This window comes from Bradysia coprophila, chromosome X (genome assembly GCF_014529535.1).
Source record: "Bradysia coprophila strain Holo2 chromosome X, BU_Bcop_v1, whole genome shotgun sequence".
In the NCBI taxonomy this organism is placed as follows: Eukaryota; Metazoa; Arthropoda; class Insecta; order Diptera; family Sciaridae; genus Bradysia; species Bradysia coprophila.
The window spans coordinates 3200297-3218341 of record NC_050737.1 but is presented as its reverse complement, the minus strand read 5'-3'; the positions used below and the strand labels follow the sequence as shown (position 1 = coordinate 3218341).

The 18045-nt window shown below is 36.3% G+C and overlaps 3 protein-coding genes across 4 annotated transcripts; 2 read left to right on the top strand and 1 right to left on the bottom strand.

Moving 5' to 3' along the window:
* Nucleotides 1-1562: 1562 nt before the first annotated feature.
* Nucleotides 1563-8753, top strand: LOC119083469 (ribosomal RNA processing protein 1 homolog). 2 transcript variants are annotated; one of them, XM_037193201.1, is made up of 9 exons: nucleotides 1563-1859; nucleotides 1957-2180; nucleotides 3852-4022; nucleotides 4449-4631; nucleotides 4700-4811; nucleotides 4879-5035; nucleotides 5109-5512; nucleotides 5568-5942; nucleotides 8633-8753. In XM_037193201.1, the coding sequence occupies exons 1-9, from the start codon at nucleotides 1604-1606 to the stop codon at nucleotides 8671-8673; spliced, it is 1923 nt and encodes a 640-aa protein (XP_037049096.1). In that variant the 5' UTR covers nucleotides 1563-1603; the 3' UTR covers nucleotides 8674-8753. The 2 variants fall into 2 exon arrangements, with proteins under 2 accessions (XP_037049096.1, XP_037049087.1); XM_037193192.1 differs by lacking the exon at nucleotides 8633-8753 and having other exon boundaries at nucleotides 5568-6333.
* A 1126-nt stretch (nucleotides 8754-9879) lies between these two features.
* On the bottom strand, nucleotides 9880-10853 carry LOC119083459. The gene is made up of 2 exons (XM_037193183.1): nucleotides 10409-10853; nucleotides 9880-10352 (listed from the first exon to the last, which is right to left on the bottom strand). Exons 1-2 carry the CDS (start codon nucleotides 10770-10772, stop codon nucleotides 10234-10236), a joined length of 483 nt encoding a protein of 160 aa, XP_037049078.1. The 5' UTR covers nucleotides 10773-10853; the 3' UTR covers nucleotides 9880-10233.
* Nucleotides 10854-12848: 1995 nt separating this feature from the next.
* LOC119083451 (FAD-linked sulfhydryl oxidase ALR) lies at nucleotides 12849-14323 on the top strand. The gene is made up of 3 exons (XM_037193178.1): nucleotides 12849-13104; nucleotides 13786-14000; nucleotides 14069-14323. Exons 1-3 carry the CDS (start codon nucleotides 12961-12963, stop codon nucleotides 14229-14231), a joined length of 522 nt encoding a protein of 173 aa, XP_037049073.1. The 5' UTR covers nucleotides 12849-12960; the 3' UTR covers nucleotides 14232-14323.
* Nucleotides 14324-18045: the final 3722 nt, after the last annotated feature.

The following is an 18045-nucleotide window of genomic DNA, read 5'->3' as shown; positions in this document are numbered from 1 at the left end:
ACCAGGTTGACAGTTAAAATGGCCGACACACTTTTCGAAGTTTCGAAGATTCAGATACGCAGGTTACCCAAGGCTGTATACTTGGGGAGGTCACGCAGATACAGATACGCGGGTTACACACCACAGTTGATGATAAAATGGCCGATTTCATACAAAAATTCACCTACTCTGATGATTCTCGTCGTCTTGATGATGTGGTGAATTTTTTGTATATGTAAAGTCATCAGAAGTGGTGTGTTCCCGCGTATCTAATAAAATGGCGGTCTGCGTGATCTCCCCAAAGTATACAGTCTTGAGGTTACCAAGGCTGTATACTTTGAGGTCACGCAGACCCCCATTTTATTAGATACGCGGGAACACACCACTTCTGATGATTTTACATGTAAAAAAATTCACCACATCATCAAGACGACGAGAATCATCAGAGTAGGTGAATTTTTGTATGAAATCGGCCATTTTATCATCAACTGTGGTGTGTAACCCGCGTATCTGTATCTGTGTGACCTCCCCAAAGTATACAGCCTTGCAGGTTACACCAAGGTTCTGAAAGAACAGGTTAAGACACATCTGAGTTGATCACGAAGGCAGTGACACACAAATTTTGACAAATAGATGATATTTATTGAACATACTCAATACAGATTGTTTGAAATGTCAACAAGATAAAAACTTTTTTTTTCTTCAAGTTGACATTTCAAACAATCTTTAATGAGTATGTTCAATAAATAGCATCTATTTGTCAAAATTTGTGTGTCAGCCGCCCTCGTGGGTGTCTTAACCTGTTCTTTCAGAACCTTGGGTTACACACCACGTTTCATACAAAAAATTCACCACGACACACAAATTCAATTTTGGTGAATTTGTTTGTATGGAAAAGGAAACGGCATCTTCATATAAAAAATACCGAAAGTGAACACGTAACTCATTTTTTGTATGATGTTCCACGGCATAAAAGTGAACTATATCCGAAATGGAACGCCCTATATGTCATGTCTTGATTGTTTTGTTACTACGCAATTTTTTGAAAGTTAAGCTTTAGTAGCGCTTTAGCCATTCATAATCTAGCTTAGATTGCAAAAAGCTGATAATAAATTTATTTATCTTTATCAGAGCAGTAGCTCGCTCCACCACCGGTTATAACGCCAATTCCCTTTTCCATCGTTTATCACGTAAAGTATTGTCATTAGAAAACTCTATCGAGACCTCGTTGTCGACTCTGGAACAGAATAGAACCAATCAATAGTACTGACAATAGAACTGAAGTTCGAATTCTTAAAAAATATCCCATAATTTTGCACAAGTGAAATTAAGTAAATCACGAAAACCTAACTCTACGATACCGACTCAGACAATAATGGATTTTATCATCAGATAAATATTTCTCACTGGAATAGGCGATCCAGTCGATTCTTCATTATGTATATTGTGCAAATCGAGAGCTGAAAAATGATAAGAAACCATCCATAGGTGATAATTATATAATCCGATGAAAATTCAAACGATCGCGCCAAAAACATTTCGAAAGCCAAATTATTTTCCGGCGAAAGAACCAACCTGACAGCAACAAAATGTCGATATAATATTTTTGTCTTGAACGTCAGCCATGATCACATTTTTAAAGCGTCTAAAGGTGTCAAGTCAAGTTAATATGAAGGTCCAGAGTAATCCACGTGTTTCTATAAAACAAACCAAAAAAATGAAGAAGAAAGTGCAAATAACTCCAAATGTTAGTGCTAGCCTATACGTTGCACAGGAATTGAAGTTTATCAAATGTCTAGCGGGAAACGACCCGCGGTTGAGTGAAAAGGAACTGAAAAAGCTTGGCAAATGGCTTCAATTACGTAGCAATAGCTCGAATCGTGCGTAATTTTCTGTGTGATTTACTTTGATGATTTTATAAATCAGTTTTTGTTTATTAACTTGAAATGGTAAACTAATCGAAACACATTTATCCAGCTTTCTCCGATCAGGACATAATACATTTGTGGAAGGGGCTCTTCTTCTGCATGTGGATGTCTGACAAACCATTAACACAAGAAAAACTAGCTGAAAATTTGGCAAGTTTGCTTCATTCATTCGACAAAAAGGATGTCTCAATACGGTTTTATGGTGCATTCCTAAAAATTATGGGAAAAGAATGGTTCGGTATTGACCAATGGCGCATCGACAAATTCATGATGGTAAAGAAAGTGTTTCTTTGTGTTTTTAACGTGGTATACGGGGTATGACACTTGGTGTGCATTTCTACTTTTTTATCGTTTCGAAAGATTTCTACAAATCATCATTTGGTGTAACTGATCCCGGCAACTACCGATTTCGTTGAATTTGCTTTTACGATTAAAATTGCTTGATTGATAGAACTCGTGGGATAAAACGGAGCATCAAATTTTTATTGTGGAAAATGTGGAACTGTCTGTTCTCAAAAGTACATAAATGCTTTCGTCGAGTGATATTGTATTTCAATGCAGTGCTGTTTGCTATGCTTGGGGGTTGATAATTTAAAGTGTCATTGAAGTGTCATACCGGCGCCGGTAATACAATTATGAATGTTTATTGTAAATGCGTTTATGATGGTAAGGTCCAGTTCATACCGAATGCATGGAAAGAATGAATCTTTCCGCATTGCCGTTCAAAGAGAATAGTTTAGATTTCCTTGTAATATGTGATGTGACTATGAATTGTATTGTTTTGTTACATGAAATGGAGAAACCTCGTTTTGCGTTCAGCAAATTGTATTGTTTTGTTACATGAAATGGAGAAACCTCGTTTTGCGTTCAGCAAATTGTATTGTTTTGTTACATGAAATGGAGAAACCTCGTTTTGCGTTCAGCAAATTGTATTGTTTTGTTACATGAAATGGAGAAACCTCGTTTTGCGTTCAGCAAATTGTATTGTTTTGTTACATGAAATGGAGAAACCTCGTTTTGCGTTCAGCAAATTGTATTGTTTTGTTACATGAAATGGAGAAACCTCGTTTTGCGTTCAGCAAATTGTATTGTTTTGTTACATGAAATGGAGAAACCTCGTTTTGCGTTCAGCAAATTGTATTGTTTTGTTACATGAAATGGAGAAACCTCGTTTTGCGTTCAGCAAATTGTATTGTTTTGTTACATGAAATGGAGAAACCTCGTTTTGCGTTCAGCAAATTGTATTGTTTTGTTACATGAAATGGAGAAACCTCGTTTTGCGTTCAGCAAATTGTATTGTTTTGTTACATGAAATGGAGAAACCTCGTTTTGCGTTCAGCAAATTGTATTGTTTTGTTACATGAAATGGAGAAACCTCGTTTTGCGTTCAGCAAATTGTATTGTTTTGTTACATGAAATGGAGAAACCTCGTTTTGCGTTCAGCAAATTGTATTGTTTTGTTACATGAAATGGAGAAACCTCGTTTTGCGTTCAGCAAATTGTATTGTTTTGTTACATGAAATGGAGAAACCTCGTTTTGCGTTCAGCAAATTGTATTGTTTTGTTACATGAAATGGAGAAACCTCGTTTTGCGTTCAGCAAATTGTATTGTTTTGTTACATGAAATGGAGAAACCTCGTTTTGCGTTCAGCAAATTGTATTGTTTTGTTACATGAAATGGAGAAACCTCGTTTTGCGTTCAGCAAATTGTATTGTTTTGTTACATGAAATGGAGAAACCTCGTTTTGCGTTCAGCAAATTGTATTGTTTTGTTACATGAAATGGAGAAACCTCGTTTTGCGTTTAATTGCACAAACGGCGTAACAATCTTACGCTGGTGGCACTAAAGATTCACTCAACATTCTAGGCTATGTTTTACTTTGCAAACAGTATGGTTTGTTTGTGGAATTTGAAATTAATTTCGCCTCGAATGTGAATTTACAGCTGGTTCGGCGGGTGACCAGACAAATATTCGTTGTGTTGCACGGTCACAAGTGGGACAAAAAACTTATCAAACAACTGAATGAACACGTCGAAAAAAGCATTCTGGACAAGTCAACATCAATTGGATTTTTAATGCACTTCACCGAAATTTTCCTCGACGAACTAGCGAAGGTAGGTCTATATATACGAGTTGAACAAGACAAATAAAATCGATAAATAACGATATGTATGTATGTGTGTGTACGTGTGTGAGGTTGGAGGAGGGGTGTTTGTTGAGTGCATCTGTGTGTTCTGTAAATAAACTCCGGTAAACTGGTGCTGGAGTTAATTCATTTCCAAATTTGCTTATAAGCAAATCTGTGGCTCTGAGACCTATGTACCGTAGCAACGAACAATTTTTACCTCCTGCAAATTATAGACTCACGTTTCCTACTATACTTTCTCGAGCCCACACATAGCCAGGTTTGGGCTCTTTCAATTTTTTCTGTCGAAAATTCACGAAGTTTCAACAGCTGGAAATATTTTCATTTTGTGCACCAGCCACGCAACCAGCTACTTTATCTCTCTACTTATGCTGAACTTTTCATTTCATCGCAGGTGTCTGTGGGAAAAATTTCCAGATCAAAAGTTACATTGCTGTTGCAACCGTTTGCTATGTGCGTAGCGACACAACGGGATCCGAAAATCGTCGCTCACACAATAAAGCACATATTCGACGGTCTATTATATCAAAGTGATTTGGGCAGAGCATACACAGAAAAGTTCGAGGCGTGGAAAAACGTAAGTCGGATGATGTTTGTTGTGCCGTAAATAATCGACGAAAACTTACCAATTTACCGACTTAACAGATGGGTTTTCCTGGCACATCGATTGACGAATTAGAACAGGTGTCCGACGAAAATGCAAATGATACGGCAAGTGAAACGGCTGACAGTGATGATGAGGGAGATGAGTCGAACAGTAAGTATTTATGAACGATTTCCTATCCGCTGCGACAATACAATGCAACGCCGAATGTTTATTTCAGTTACGTCCGCAATGGATCCACGGGCTGGTCGTGTGGATGTCGTTGTACCAGAAATACCATTCGATCCGGAGGATATCATAAAGAAATTGGAACAGTATAAAAATGGGCCGTGCACAAATGTTAAAAGCAGGAAAACGATACGGAAAATTATCGATCGGTATGTTGAATATTAGGTCGGCCAGCGACCTTGACATGAAATCGTTATTTTTAATTTCAATCAATTTTTCCAGTTACACAACGTTTGCGACCGGCAAATTTCCGTTGGGTATACAGAACATGAAAATCAACGAGACGCCAATCGATATGCCAAACATTGAAGATAAAGCGCAAGAGATGATTGACTTCGAAACGGAACTGCACCAGCCGTCAAGAGACATAAAGAAATTGAACAAGAAAAAGCGAAAGAAAGTGTTGAGTGGTGCAGAAGTGGTACAGCCAGCGAAAAAAGCCAAAATCTGCAAGGTTGACGACCCCAAGCTGAAGAAGAAGAAATCGGTGGAAACAGATCAGTGGGTGGAAACGGACTTAACCCCAGAAGAGATTTCAGTTGACGTTAGCAATTCATGTCCGGACCAATCTATGAACGGTAGCTCCGCGGATCCCGATATGGAAAATGTGATCAACTCAACAACCGGTAAGGATCCCATAAAATCAGCACAAGTCTTTTTTTGACACATCTGTTGCTATAGGACCATTTACTGTCACCGAAGGATGGGATACACCATTACAGGAGGGAGAAGTGGAATATTTCATTTCAAAAAGCAATCTAAAGCAACGAATCGGCGATGCCAACAAGAAACAGACCAATTTGGACGACAGTCAATCGAAGCAATTTTCGAGTCCAGCTGCGGGCAGAAAACACAAACTGAAAGCGACGACATTGACGTCGACACCAACACCAACACCAAGTACACCAAATGGACCATCCACACCATCCACGCCTAGCAATGCTGAAAAGAAAGTTAAAATTATGTTACAATTGAACCGTAGCCAAGACACAAGTGAATACATTCGACAGTTAAGAAGTTCGCCGAAAATACCGTACGACAGTGCTAAGAAACCAGGTAAAGGACTGTTAAAACCGAATTCGGTACCGAGCCCAATCAATCCTTTTTATAAAAAGAAGATAGGATTAGAATTTTAAGTTTTTTTTTCTTTTGGTTTCTTTAAGTTTTATTTTTTTGAAAATTACAACGATGTGTGCCTAACGTCCATCGCTGAATTGGCTGAGTGATCAGGTTGCACTACAAAATGAAAATTTGTAAAATTATAAGATTTTGTCGTTTCGACACAATGCACCGAAATCGTAATTAAATGCAGAAGCAATCTTTAACCACAGTTGACTATTAATGATGCGGCGTAAATGCAGTGAATTTTCATTATTGTTGAAGAAAGTTTTTTTTTTATTTACATTAAATTATGTGACACATAAAATGCTAAAACGAGTTTTATGCCACATGTCAGTCGAAGGCGAAACAGTCAGATCTGAACGTTAGATTCCTCCTACTAGCAGAATAGAGGTAAACTGAAAATGGTTGAGTTTGACGTAAGTTCCTTAAAACAAATCAAAATTCTCACAAACATCTTGTCAGACAAAATTGTTGTTTCATCGAAAGGCATCCTAACGATGAGGTTAGAGTGAGCAGCACACAGTAATTTGTGTGTCAAACTTAATTTTGTCGTCAAATTGACAATTTTCAGTAAAAGCGCCATGTCCCGAGACTTTTTGGACGGTGTGTAGGTCCCAGTGCTGTGGAGCGATTGCTATGAACCAAGAAACCGCAACGTCACATCGGTTCGACGATAAATCATCCTTGGAGAGTTTCGAGTGGAGTCGACTCACGTCGCTTTCCATTTTTCACATTTTTCATCTATTTACTGTTAGAATTGATAGTAAGACATTGGTGAGCTCTCCATTTATTTTGCATTAGAGATACTTTCCTAGCGCCTTCCAGAAAAGATTTTATTGATTGCCCCGTGTGAAAATGACTTTCGCATGGGACAAACAATAAACCACAATGCATGATTCGGAACCAACTTTTTGATACTCGCAAACTCGCTAGTTCTAGAGACCGTAAAGGAAAATCGAAATCCTAATTGATTTATCGGAGTTGAGTGTTTTCAAAATCTAAAAATTGACAATGAAATGTCTTAAAGGGCCCATTTTCTTGAGTGGTCACTGTAACCGGCTTGCAATTCGCGAATATCACATAGAAACTTTTTGGAGAATCAAATTCTCATCAGTGATTAGAAATCTAGTTTTTAGGAATATCTCGTCGTCGAAACTTTAAAATTTCAAAACGCAGCAAGGACCCCCTCAAAGGGAATAAAAGATATAGAGACAGGAATGTTTCAAAATCAGCTCAGCATTTACCCAATTCGTCGAGATGTCACTTTTGATTTAGAGCATATTCGGTTGCCTCACCAAAGACACTAAAGAAGTCGGTGTTTCATAGACAGTGGATTCGACTAAAAACTTTCAGGTAGACAGCTAACAAACAAGTACATCAACGTTAGACTCAGCGATTTTTTCCCACAATTTGTACCACCCAACTTGAAGTCGACGCTTGAATTTTTTTTACAATTTTACATAAATTCGTTCTCGATTTGATCAATTCAGCCGAAAGCGATTTGGAGTTCTTGGAGTTATTTTGTAATTTATTTCGTTTAATAAGATGCACATAAATGTAACGAAACATTGGCCTTAATTTCAACTTAAAAACCTCGATAAATGAAATAACAACAAAAAGTTACTGTACTGTATGAATTAAGGTTTCTGTTTTCACAAAAGAAATAAGAATTAACGATAGGCAGGATAGACATTTTACTCAAATCACTTAGGCTATACAGAATTCGGGCTTGCGCAGAATCGGAAGGAATTGATGGAATGGCTGATCTTCTCTCACATAAAGTAAAAACAAATATTGGGACACAAGCGGTGTACTGCTTCTTCAAAAATACATATTTCGTAACAAAAATTGGAGATAATGAAGACGCAAAATTGGGAATAAGAATCTACAGACAATCAGTAGTGTCGTTGTAGAAATAGATACGTGCGCCGGTCAATTTTTGTTCATCTGCTTGGTGTGGAGACGGTGAAAAAGGGTATTATCGACTAGACTTCCATACAAATTCAGTGAAGGCTCAGAATGATGGTATTTGAAAGAAAACAAGTTTGTCATAGTTGAACCTAATCTGAACCTGGAACATGGCCATCAGGTTAGACTCGTCAGGTTCGTTTTCACTATTACACCAAAAATTGTATGAAGGTTTGGAAAAGTCAGTCGGTCAGGTTTGTCTTTATGAAATTACCTGACCTGAACTTTCACGTTAAGCTATTTTTTACCGCTGTCTTATTCCTACGTTATTGAGATTGCTAAAAATCGAAAGAAAAGAAAAAGTTTGTAAGAAAAATTTATTTAAAAAAAACTGCTGAAGTGGATAGGAGAGAAGGTCGACCAATTGTTCCTAACATTTCTGCGCGCAAACCCATTGTACATTTTATTTGAAACAAAACTTAGTATTGTTTATACCGTAGCACTTGATTTTCAAGTGCTCAAGCTCATAATGCTCACTCGAAACACATATTTGGCACGTGATTTTAGGTTATCGACAATTTTTTGTTTCTCTTTTAAAAGTTTTTTTGTTGTCATTTTATTTTCTTGTTTCTTTAATTTAAAAAAAAAAAAGAAAAAAACTCGTTTAACTGCGCACTGTACATTGAAATATTTTCTTTTTGTTTTTCTCATTTTAGGCAGAAAATTGAAGAATTTTTCCAACAAAAAATTTGATTAAATGATTCTATTGTAAGAATTATATACAGAAAAAAACGAAGTTAAAATATAAAATCAGTTGTATACCATTTACATCAAAAATGTTGACCTTTCATTCTTTTGGTTGCATCAATCCCGAAACTATACAACCTCTCCGGCACTAAGAATTTAAAATCTGACCCTATACCCCATACACCGCAAAGACCCGTTTTTTTTTTGTTTGAAATGAAGGATGAAGAGTGATTTTAGTTCAATTCTAGAGAAAACATGTGAATTGTTAGAACTAAGTCGTATAAGTGAAGGAAACCCCTGTGTGAAGGAACTGTAATATTTAACTTTGATGCTCTTTATCTGTTAAAATTTCTTATATTTCAGCTATATTCTAGAATATGTTCATGAGTGCCACTCATGCTTGAACATTTCGGAAATATTCTGTCAGAAATTCATTATTTTCACCATGAGTATTTTCGATGACTTGTTTTCTTCGGACGCAGAAAAAATGTCAAATAGAACATGGATCAGAATTGTCGAGACATAGAAGAAATAGACGTGGTCTACCGTCCCTCATAGAGTACACGGATGATGATTGCTTTAACAGGTATTGATAGATTCTGCAAGATGAGTGGACAAAATGTCCTAGACCAGATGTTTTACACCTTGCAAAGTACAATACTTTAGCAATTTCCGTGTCGGTGAAAGCACGAAAGCTATTCCAGTAGCCTTTAAAAATTTCAATAAACTTCATCGAAACATTTCTACGGGACTTTCTCGGTTTTGGCTCTAGTGCGGAATTTGCAATAGCTAGTCTTTCTTGCTTACGTCAATAGTGTTTTGTTTAGTGGTGAATGAAATAACACAAGCGAGGGTGAGTAAGCTGACAAATACAGTACTTTCATAAACAAACAGTACGAACACCAGGTGGTAAAGGATCAGGTGTTGCGAATTGTGCACTCCAGTGAAATTTAGAAATACGTCTGCCAGCCTTTTGACCAAGCTTTTATTTTTTTACAACATCGCATCGATTAGGTGTTGCCGGCAGAAGGTGAGTATTCAAAATAATTTCGAGTTTTTTTCGGAAATTTCTCTAGATGTTTGTAGACTTTCAAAAAATAATTTCTGATCATCGGTCACTCGCTGGACCATATTCTTTCTTCAATTTTGATGACAGAATTCCATCCGAATATAAACTCGTAAATACGACTGAACTGAGATTAAAATCGGCAGCATATAATTCACAATTCATATTTATTCAATAATTTGTTTTTCGTATAAATGTAGATACCCTCAATACGGGTAGACATCTAGGCCGACCATTTTTCGAAAGTGACCAAGAAAAAAAAATTGAGAGAGAGAGCGCTAGGGTTTTGAGAGGAGAGAATTTTTGTACACATGGTCGGCCTAAGTCAATTCAATTCACTTATTAATAGTTTCATTTAGTCAATAATTCATTTTGCATTTCGATGGATATACCTTTCAATGCAGGTAGATAGATGTAGGTAGGATGTGAAAATGGATGGATAATAAGGATCGATTGCACAGTCACTTGTGTGTCTGTAGTCCAATTTTGTCGTCGAACGGTTTGTTAGTCAGAATAGAATCCCACCGGCAACATCATGCATACCACTTCGTGATAATCCAAATTGACCATTGTACTGAATGTTGCACGGCAATTTTTACACTTGTATTTGTCGAACGAAGGTGCTGTTTAATAAACGTCAGTTAATCAATCAATGTGTCTTAAGTAGAAGATTTATTACCGAAACCAATCTTTCTGGCCGTTTTTCTCGGCTTCGGCGAAACTAATCTGGTAAGTCGCGGTTCGCATTGAGAAGATGTACCCAATCCAGCCCTGATCTTCTCTACAGGCTCGGAGCAATCATCCGCGGAATCTGAAGTATCTGTGTCGACTGTAATCTCGTCCGTTTGTTCCAAGAACGGTATGGTCAAATCATTTGATTGATTTCGCAATTCATCGGCCTCATGTCCATCATTTTGATGACTCAGAAAGCTTGACAATGTCACGAATTCCAGTTCGCATGTGGAGCACACAAAAAAGTACTGCCCAGTGCAGTTCTGCAGAATTTTTCCGCATTCAACTCGTGGATTTTTGATAAGCGACATGTTGATTTAGAGCAAAGAAAATAACCAATCTAATATCTTCAGTCGTTGTAAGCACACTAACAAGAACAATGAACTAACATTTGGATATACCATCCATTGTTACTACATATGAAATACGGAAGACTCAGGTGCTCATACTTTTGATCTTACATTTGTATCGTGATGAAATAGATCCAATGTGCGACACTCGTTTTAGCAGCTAAGCTATCTGAAATACTCATTCGATAGTCTAAATTAGGTTCTACAAGCTGCTACAAGCTGCCCGAAGCATACCATTTTGTACCGGACTTAAAGTCGGACCTAGAGTTCTGGATCAATTTTTTGATTTCTGTTTTCCAATGAACGAACAGATGAATGAGTGAATCGGCTGTCAAGTTTCTGTGATGATGAGTGAGTAAGTAGAGTGCTAGTGACTGTTTTTGCTGAATGTTTTGACTCTTGTCTGCCACGCTTCGTTTTTTTTTTCGAAGTGGCATTACTCTCATGTCCAAACTTTCCATCGGATGATGGCATTTGTCTATGTAAATATTCAAATATTTATTCAACCGGAAATTTACTGCTGTCTTGTGTAAGTGGCTAGCGGAAACAACTGAAGATAGTCAGTCCACTCTGACTTTTGGACCGCCGCTAGTTCTCGAGGTCGAAACGCCCTTCTTTTTCTCAAATCATTCACTAAACGTGAGCCCTGGTAAATGGAAAAGCGTCACAGCCTTGCGCTGTGGGTGAGTTCTAATGTTGCATTTAGTCCGTTGCCAAATCGCAACGTTAAAAAGCTTGGCATTACGCGTGTGCAAATTATGAGTATCCGCGGTATCCAGGATACCGGGAAATTTTTGGGAAAACAAATTGGATACCGGGAAATCGAATGATAGCTGAACAAACCAGCGGGAAATGTATGTGCGGGAAGTCAATTTTATGTATTTGGATATCGGGAAATTTCGAAAATTTCGACTTCGATACCGGGAAGAAAACATAATTTGCATACGCGCTTGGCAATAAATGCCTTTCAAATGGTTTATTTTACTCTGTCGTGCTTCCGTCGGAAGAATTCGTACAACGAAACAAATATGACGAATGAGTTGATGAAGTGGTACAGTAACTGTGGTAGGTGCGCTTGAAAATTTAAAATTTTAGTAAACCAATGAATAGATGAATAAATTTCGAATTTCAAAGCTTTCTGATATGAGAATATATGTTACGTTCAAGTGATTCAACGCAGTGTTGGTATTCCGCTATAAATCCACGCCATTAGTCAACGCACTGTCAGTGCTTTGCATTAGTCGTATAAATTTATCACTCAGAGAGAGCTTTTTTCTCCTTTGTTACGATTTGTCAGTTTTTCTATTTTGCGATTTAGAATGGAAATGAAAACTAAAATTGAGATATCTTTGCTATTTTAAGTGGTTTTTCATATTTTTTTGGACCAAAATGTTTTAAAGTGTGTTTGGAATCGATTGACATTAACATAATAATAAAATAGAAAAAAAATATTTTCACACAATCTGTTAATGCCAATCGATTCCAAACACATTTTAAAACATTTTGGTCCAAAAAAATATGAAAAACCACTCAAAACAGCAAAGATATCTCAATATTAGTTTTCATTTCCATACTAAATCGCAAAATAGAAAAACTGACAGATCGTAACAAAGGAGAAAAAAGCTCTCTCTGTCGTATAAATTTATACGACTAAAGGCGTGGATTAACTGACTCACGGTCTTGCTGCCCTCGTAATTTCTGTTATGTTTAGCTTGTTGAGATCAACGTTTTAAGTTAATTCCGTCATGGTTGAGGCTGTCTCGGAAAAACCTCGGCCTCACACTTCTAATTAACTACTCGTAGAGCGTAGCAACTTCTGATCTAACTGTCCCGGATTTTTTACATTTTCAAACAAAACCCGCTTGTACCCTCATTTCAGTTGATGCGGTCGTATTGAACGGAACAGGAGATTTGCTATAAGATCCAACCGATCCAACGATATCAATCAAATGAAATCGTTGGATCTTATATTTCCGCAAGTGTATGTCAACACTGACAGCGACATATGGCATGTAGAGAGTGCGTACTTTTCATTTGACATATTCTTTGACTCTGCTCTGGCAGAGTATATCTATCAGCAGTTCCTAGTGTTATGAAAGTGTAGTTTGGAAAACGCATTTGATTCCGCAAATTTATAAATAAAAACAAAATGCCCGGATTAGAACCGAATTCAAATAGTGCTGACAAAGCTGTACCGTGTAGAACATGTACGGATTTCAAGTCATGGGCAAAGAAGCAAAATGTTTTATTTGGCTCAAACGCCGGGGATCAGAATGCAGGACAGACCAGTAAGGTGATTGAATTAAATGTTAATTTACTCCACAACAGTGGCTCGATCGGGTCTATATTCATTTTGAGATATTTCATAATGTCAAAAGGCTTCTCTCATCCAAGGGTTCAGCAGGTGTGTTTCCATTTCTTGCGACAAATTTCGTCATGTTATTGAGTAACATCTAGATGATTTTGCGATAATTATTTGTGTAGTCACAGTTAACGTTAGGTTATGTGAAGTTAGGAAATGCCTGAGTAATTCCTATTGTCCATTAATTTTGAATGGCATGGATTCCATGAGGGAATCGTTATATTAACATGTCATGGAAAATAAGTTTTAAACCCATGGCAGGCGTGAAACAGACTGGCTTTGAAGTCGTTTCAACAGCACAAAAATTTTGAAAATCCTCTATATTGTTGTAAGGTCCCAAGGAGAGTCGTTTGAAACCCTGACCTAGTCTATCTATCTAGAAATCGTGTACACAGTTACGGAAGTTCGTGCAAAGACAAATATGTCGAAAAATATGTCACCAAAGAAGCTTCAACAACATTCTACTCTCAACTTTAACTGCTAATTAAATAGTAATCTAGTGTACACCAACCCCTGTTTCCAAATGGTATATAATGAGCCTGATCGAACACCACGTATCCGGGCCTAGAAATTCATCCGACATTGCTGTAAATTTATTTTTCATCTTTCTAGCCTACGGAAACGACTACATTGAATTCTAGCGAGAGACATGGCTGTCCATACGACAAGGATGATCTCGGCCGATCCACCTGGGGCTTTCTACATACGATGGCCGCAAATTATCCGGATGTACCGAACAAGGAGGATGTTAGCAATGTGTCATCATTTTTCAGTATTTTCGCCAAAGTGTATCCATGCGATATGTGCGCAAAAGATTTTCAGAAAGAGTACGTGCTGTGCAGGCCAATACACAGTTCGTTCGTTGCATTAATTCGTTTCCCATTACCATTTACAGGTTAGCCAATGAGCCCATTGAGGCGACGTCACAGCACTCACTGTCGCAATGGCTGTGCCGGATGCATAATAAAGTGAATAGCAAATTGGGCAAACCTCTTTTCGATTGTCGATTAGTGAATGAACGGTGGCGAGATGGTTGGAAAGATGGATCGTGCGATTGATGGAAATGCGAGTGGACCAATGTGATATATGTTTAAAATGAAATTTCTGTTTTTGATAGTAAAAATCAAAATTTGTTGATTTTGTAATGAGATTCATTGATTTTTCATTAATCCGAATTTTGGTTAAGGTCTGGGGATTGTTCAATCATAAAACTCGATAAACGTCCACTCACCAATCAATCTTGTTGCGTTGGCAAAAACTGAGTTTTTGGTAGCAATCATTATCAGTAATGTCAACCTGAAACCTGTCAACATTATCCAAAGGTCTACCTTACGATGGATTTGCCGTACACATAAACGCAAATTAATAACTTAATAACTGAATACGGGATAATTGCAGCGTTTGTCGTTTTGATAGGGAAATATCCACATCACAATCTGCGCTATCGTAATGATCAATATGCTCGCTCCGCTCTTTAATGCTTAGAACACTAATTACTGAAGTTATTGAAGAACAGGAAAAATCAGCAACAGCTGAACTTCACCACTTGATCAAAACACATTCTAAACAACGAGTTTACTAGTCATACGTGTTACGTGCGCACATAGACCTTAACGTGTGTAAGCGGTGTATGTGTCTTGGCTTTGAGTTGTTTTCTATACAAAGGTATTGTCTTTGTCGACCAGCCGGAGATGATTCTGCATAAGCCTTTGGTTTACAAACTGTACTTACAGTTTTCAAACTTGACTGAGGGAATGCGTAATAGACTGTGTGTACTACAATATCAAGCAGCTGCAGTTCACAAATCCTTCCTATTCTTTTCAAAATAGGAAAGTATTTCTTACACACGATAGATACTTCAAACAATGCCAATCTCTGCTATAATATAGGAATTCAACCTCAAGAATTTGATCTTCAATTAAAGCAAAAATGGTGAAGAATTATTCAAGTTAGAGAGGTAACAAGGAAAAAAATTAAAGTAAGTTACTCATTTCATTTCAGCTGTTTCACTTATACAAGCAAAACTTCTTTTAGGTCTTTATACGGTGTTACCAGCTGTATAAACTTAGTTTGTAAAATTGAACCAGCTGTAAAACAGTTGAAACGAAATGAGAAATGAGCAACTTATTTCAGAGTCGCCGACTGTATTACCAATGTTACGACATTTTACATATATATGTGTTATAACGGGTGGAATGAATAACATCAATTCACGCCGTAAGTGTGCCTAAAATTTGAATTTTAAGCGAACGATTCGATGAAAAAGTGAACCAAAAAGTACATTTCAACGCTTAATTGTATGAAAATGACGCTACGTTAGAAAGACCTCCGCACTTTCCATTTTGAATTTCGACCGCACTTGCGGCGTTAATTGGATTGTAAAAGTTAAAAATGTGACTTCATAACTTTCCCCCAGCTGTACGGACATTTAAAGTTATTTTCTGTCGTCAGAATCAAGGTTCTGAACGAACAGGTTAAGACGCCCACGAAAGCGGATGACACACACATTTTGACAAATAGACACATTTTGTTGAACAGACTCATTACAGACTGTTTGAAATGTCAACTTGAAGAAAAAAAAAAGTTTTTATCAAGTTCACATTTCAAACAATCTGTAATGAGTCTGTTAAATAAAAAGCATCTATTTGTCAAAATTTGTGTGTCACCGCCTTCGTGATCACCTCAGATGTGACTTAACCTGTTCTTTCAGTACCTTGGTCAGAATTATATGTGAATTTTTCTGAACGCAATCTTCAAACTAGGTCCCACCTTTTGTGCGAGTCAGATCCCTTGGCTGACAATTTTCTCAATGTATTTTTGATCATTGTATTTAATACAAAAGTCTACTTCTTCCAGCTTGTTTCAGTCATAAAAAATTGTCAAATTTAGAACATTAGTAAGGTATGGCAATAAAATTTATCAAAAAAAAATCTTTGGAAACCGTCGAATATAAGAAGGGATGGTAATAAATGAACGTTACTACTTTTCAGTAGACCGTAAAAATAACTCAGTTTACCAATATTTTCGGTAAATTGGGACCAATTTCGACTTCATAATGGTTAAATGATTTGAAATATTTGTAAAAGGAGAAATTTATTGGTAAACCGGGAAAAAAATCCCTCGAATATAATTTCCCATGTAAGAAGTAATTTTTGACCACTTTTTGTAAGCTCGCTTCGCTCTGGCCGTAAACTTCCCACTCGTCTGAGCTATTTATTATTCTTTTTGATTGCCCTTTTGATAAATCAGAGTAGATGCGAAGTATGTTCTGTAATGTGGAACGAGAACCCGTTCACAAAACAGAAAAATGCGACAGATGTTCTTCTCTTACTCTTTTGTTAAAAAAAAAAGAAGTCATACATTCACAAAACCTTCAATCGTGAAAATATATCACGACTTGCAAACTTCACACTCGTAAACGTTTTAAAATATTTTGTTGATTGTTGGAATAAAGCATTTAAAAAAAGATTCAGATATAAGTTGAGAATAGTTCATCTTATATTGCCTGTGTTAGGAATTCTAAGATTTCTACACTACTAACAGCCTGCAAAGAATATCATTTCATCAGAGGCGTTTTTCTGGCGTAAGTAAAGGAAGTAAAAAACTTCCTACTTGATAGTTGACTAACAACTTGACAATCTTTTTCGATTGAGGCTATAATAGTGTAAAATTCTGTTTTCGTGGGATAGCTTCCGAACATTAAAAAAAAAAGATTCATCCAAATTGGTTGAGAATTACTCACGTTATCATGCCCTCAACGAAGAATCGTTACCCACATTTAATGTTTTTCATAAATTTTCAACCACAACTTTTTTGTTACCCACATATTTCGACATTTTCTGGTGTAAGACCCTGACTTTCAGTCAAGGGAAATAATGCTGATGAACACGTCCTGCCAGGGACTGACTATCTATCAACTCACCAGGCTTCCAATACAAATATTTCCAAGCCAGACCAAATCCCTATAAAAAAAGCTGTCGGCCTTTTTGGGCGAATCCCGATCGGATAATCCAATCCGGGCCTGGGTACTGTTTCTTTAAATGTTCGAAGAAGTCATGTCTCAAAATGGATCCATGTCGAGAGAAAATTAAATGGCCAAATGTTCATATTTATAATTTATTCATTTTATCATTCATCTTTTTGAAATCGTCTTTTACACATTTATCTACAAAAATTACTCTTATTATTAATATATAATTTGTTCACATTATATATACTTTTTCTTCACATGTACAATATTCAGAGCAAAAAACAAAAAAAAATGATTTGAAAATAGGAAGATAAAATATCTCATATCTGTCCTACTTCATTTTCTTCATTTTTCTTTTTTCATTTTCTTTAAAAAGATGTTTTTTTTTGTTTTGTTAAAATTATGCGACTTTCAGTTTAATTTTTAATTTTTTGTTTTAATTTATATAAAATGTAATGAAAAAAAAATTTAATTTAATTGAAACTAAAAATTGAATTAAATAAAATTTAAGCTAAAAAAATTATTTTAAATATTTTTTTTCTTGTTTTTAAATATTTAATATTGTTGTTGTGTGTTTTTTTTTATCCCATTATCTTAATAATTGTCCGTTTTCTATCTACATTCCTTATATTTTGGCTTAAATATTTTTTTATTATAATTATAATATTAGAATATAAGAATTATTTCATTTTTTGTTTTGTTTATTTTTTTTGAATAGTTTAATTTGAAGCAACTAAAACAGATATAAATAATTGCTTAAACAAAAGATTCAAAATGGATAAACCGTTTACATAAAATTGATCCTCTGGATAGATAATTTTGCATGATTTTTAATTAAGTTTATTCTTGTCCATAAGTTTGATTTTAGGCCTCTCACAATTCACACCGTTAGCGAATTGATG

What these genes read in the sequence shown, in the direction of transcription:
- LOC119083469 (XM_037193192.1), top strand. Translation starts at nt 1,604, where the DNA reads ATGATCACATTTTTAAAGCGTCTAAAGGTGTCAAGTCAAGTTAATATG. An exon ending in ACGTAGCAATAGCTCGAATC is followed by an intron (nt 1,860 to 1,956) that starts GTGCGTAATTTT and finishes ACATTTATCCAG; the next exon opens with CTTTCTCCGATCAGGACATA. An exon ending in TGAGGGAGATGAGTCGAACA is followed by an intron (nt 4,812 to 4,878) that starts GTAAGTATTTAT and finishes TGTTTATTTCAG; the next exon opens with TTACGTCCGCAATGGATCCA.
- LOC119083459 (XM_037193183.1), bottom strand. Translation starts at nt 10,772, where the DNA reads ATGTCGCTTATCAAAAATCCACGAGTTGAATGCGGAAAAATTCTGCAG. An exon ending in GGCCAGAAAGATTGGTTTCG is followed by an intron (nt 10,353 to 10,408) that starts GTAATAAATCTT and finishes TTTATTAAACAG; the next exon opens with CACCTTCGTTCGACAAATAC.
- LOC119083451 (XM_037193178.1), top strand. Translation starts at nt 12,961, where the DNA reads ATGCCCGGATTAGAACCGAATTCAAATAGTGCTGACAAAGCTGTACCG. An exon ending in ATGCAGGACAGACCAGTAAG is followed by an intron (nt 13,105 to 13,785) that starts GTGATTGAATTA and finishes TCATCTTTCTAG; the next exon opens with CCTACGGAAACGACTACATT. An exon ending in GCAAAAGATTTTCAGAAAGA is followed by an intron (nt 14,001 to 14,068) that starts GTACGTGCTGTG and finishes TACCATTTACAG; the next exon opens with GTTAGCCAATGAGCCCATTG.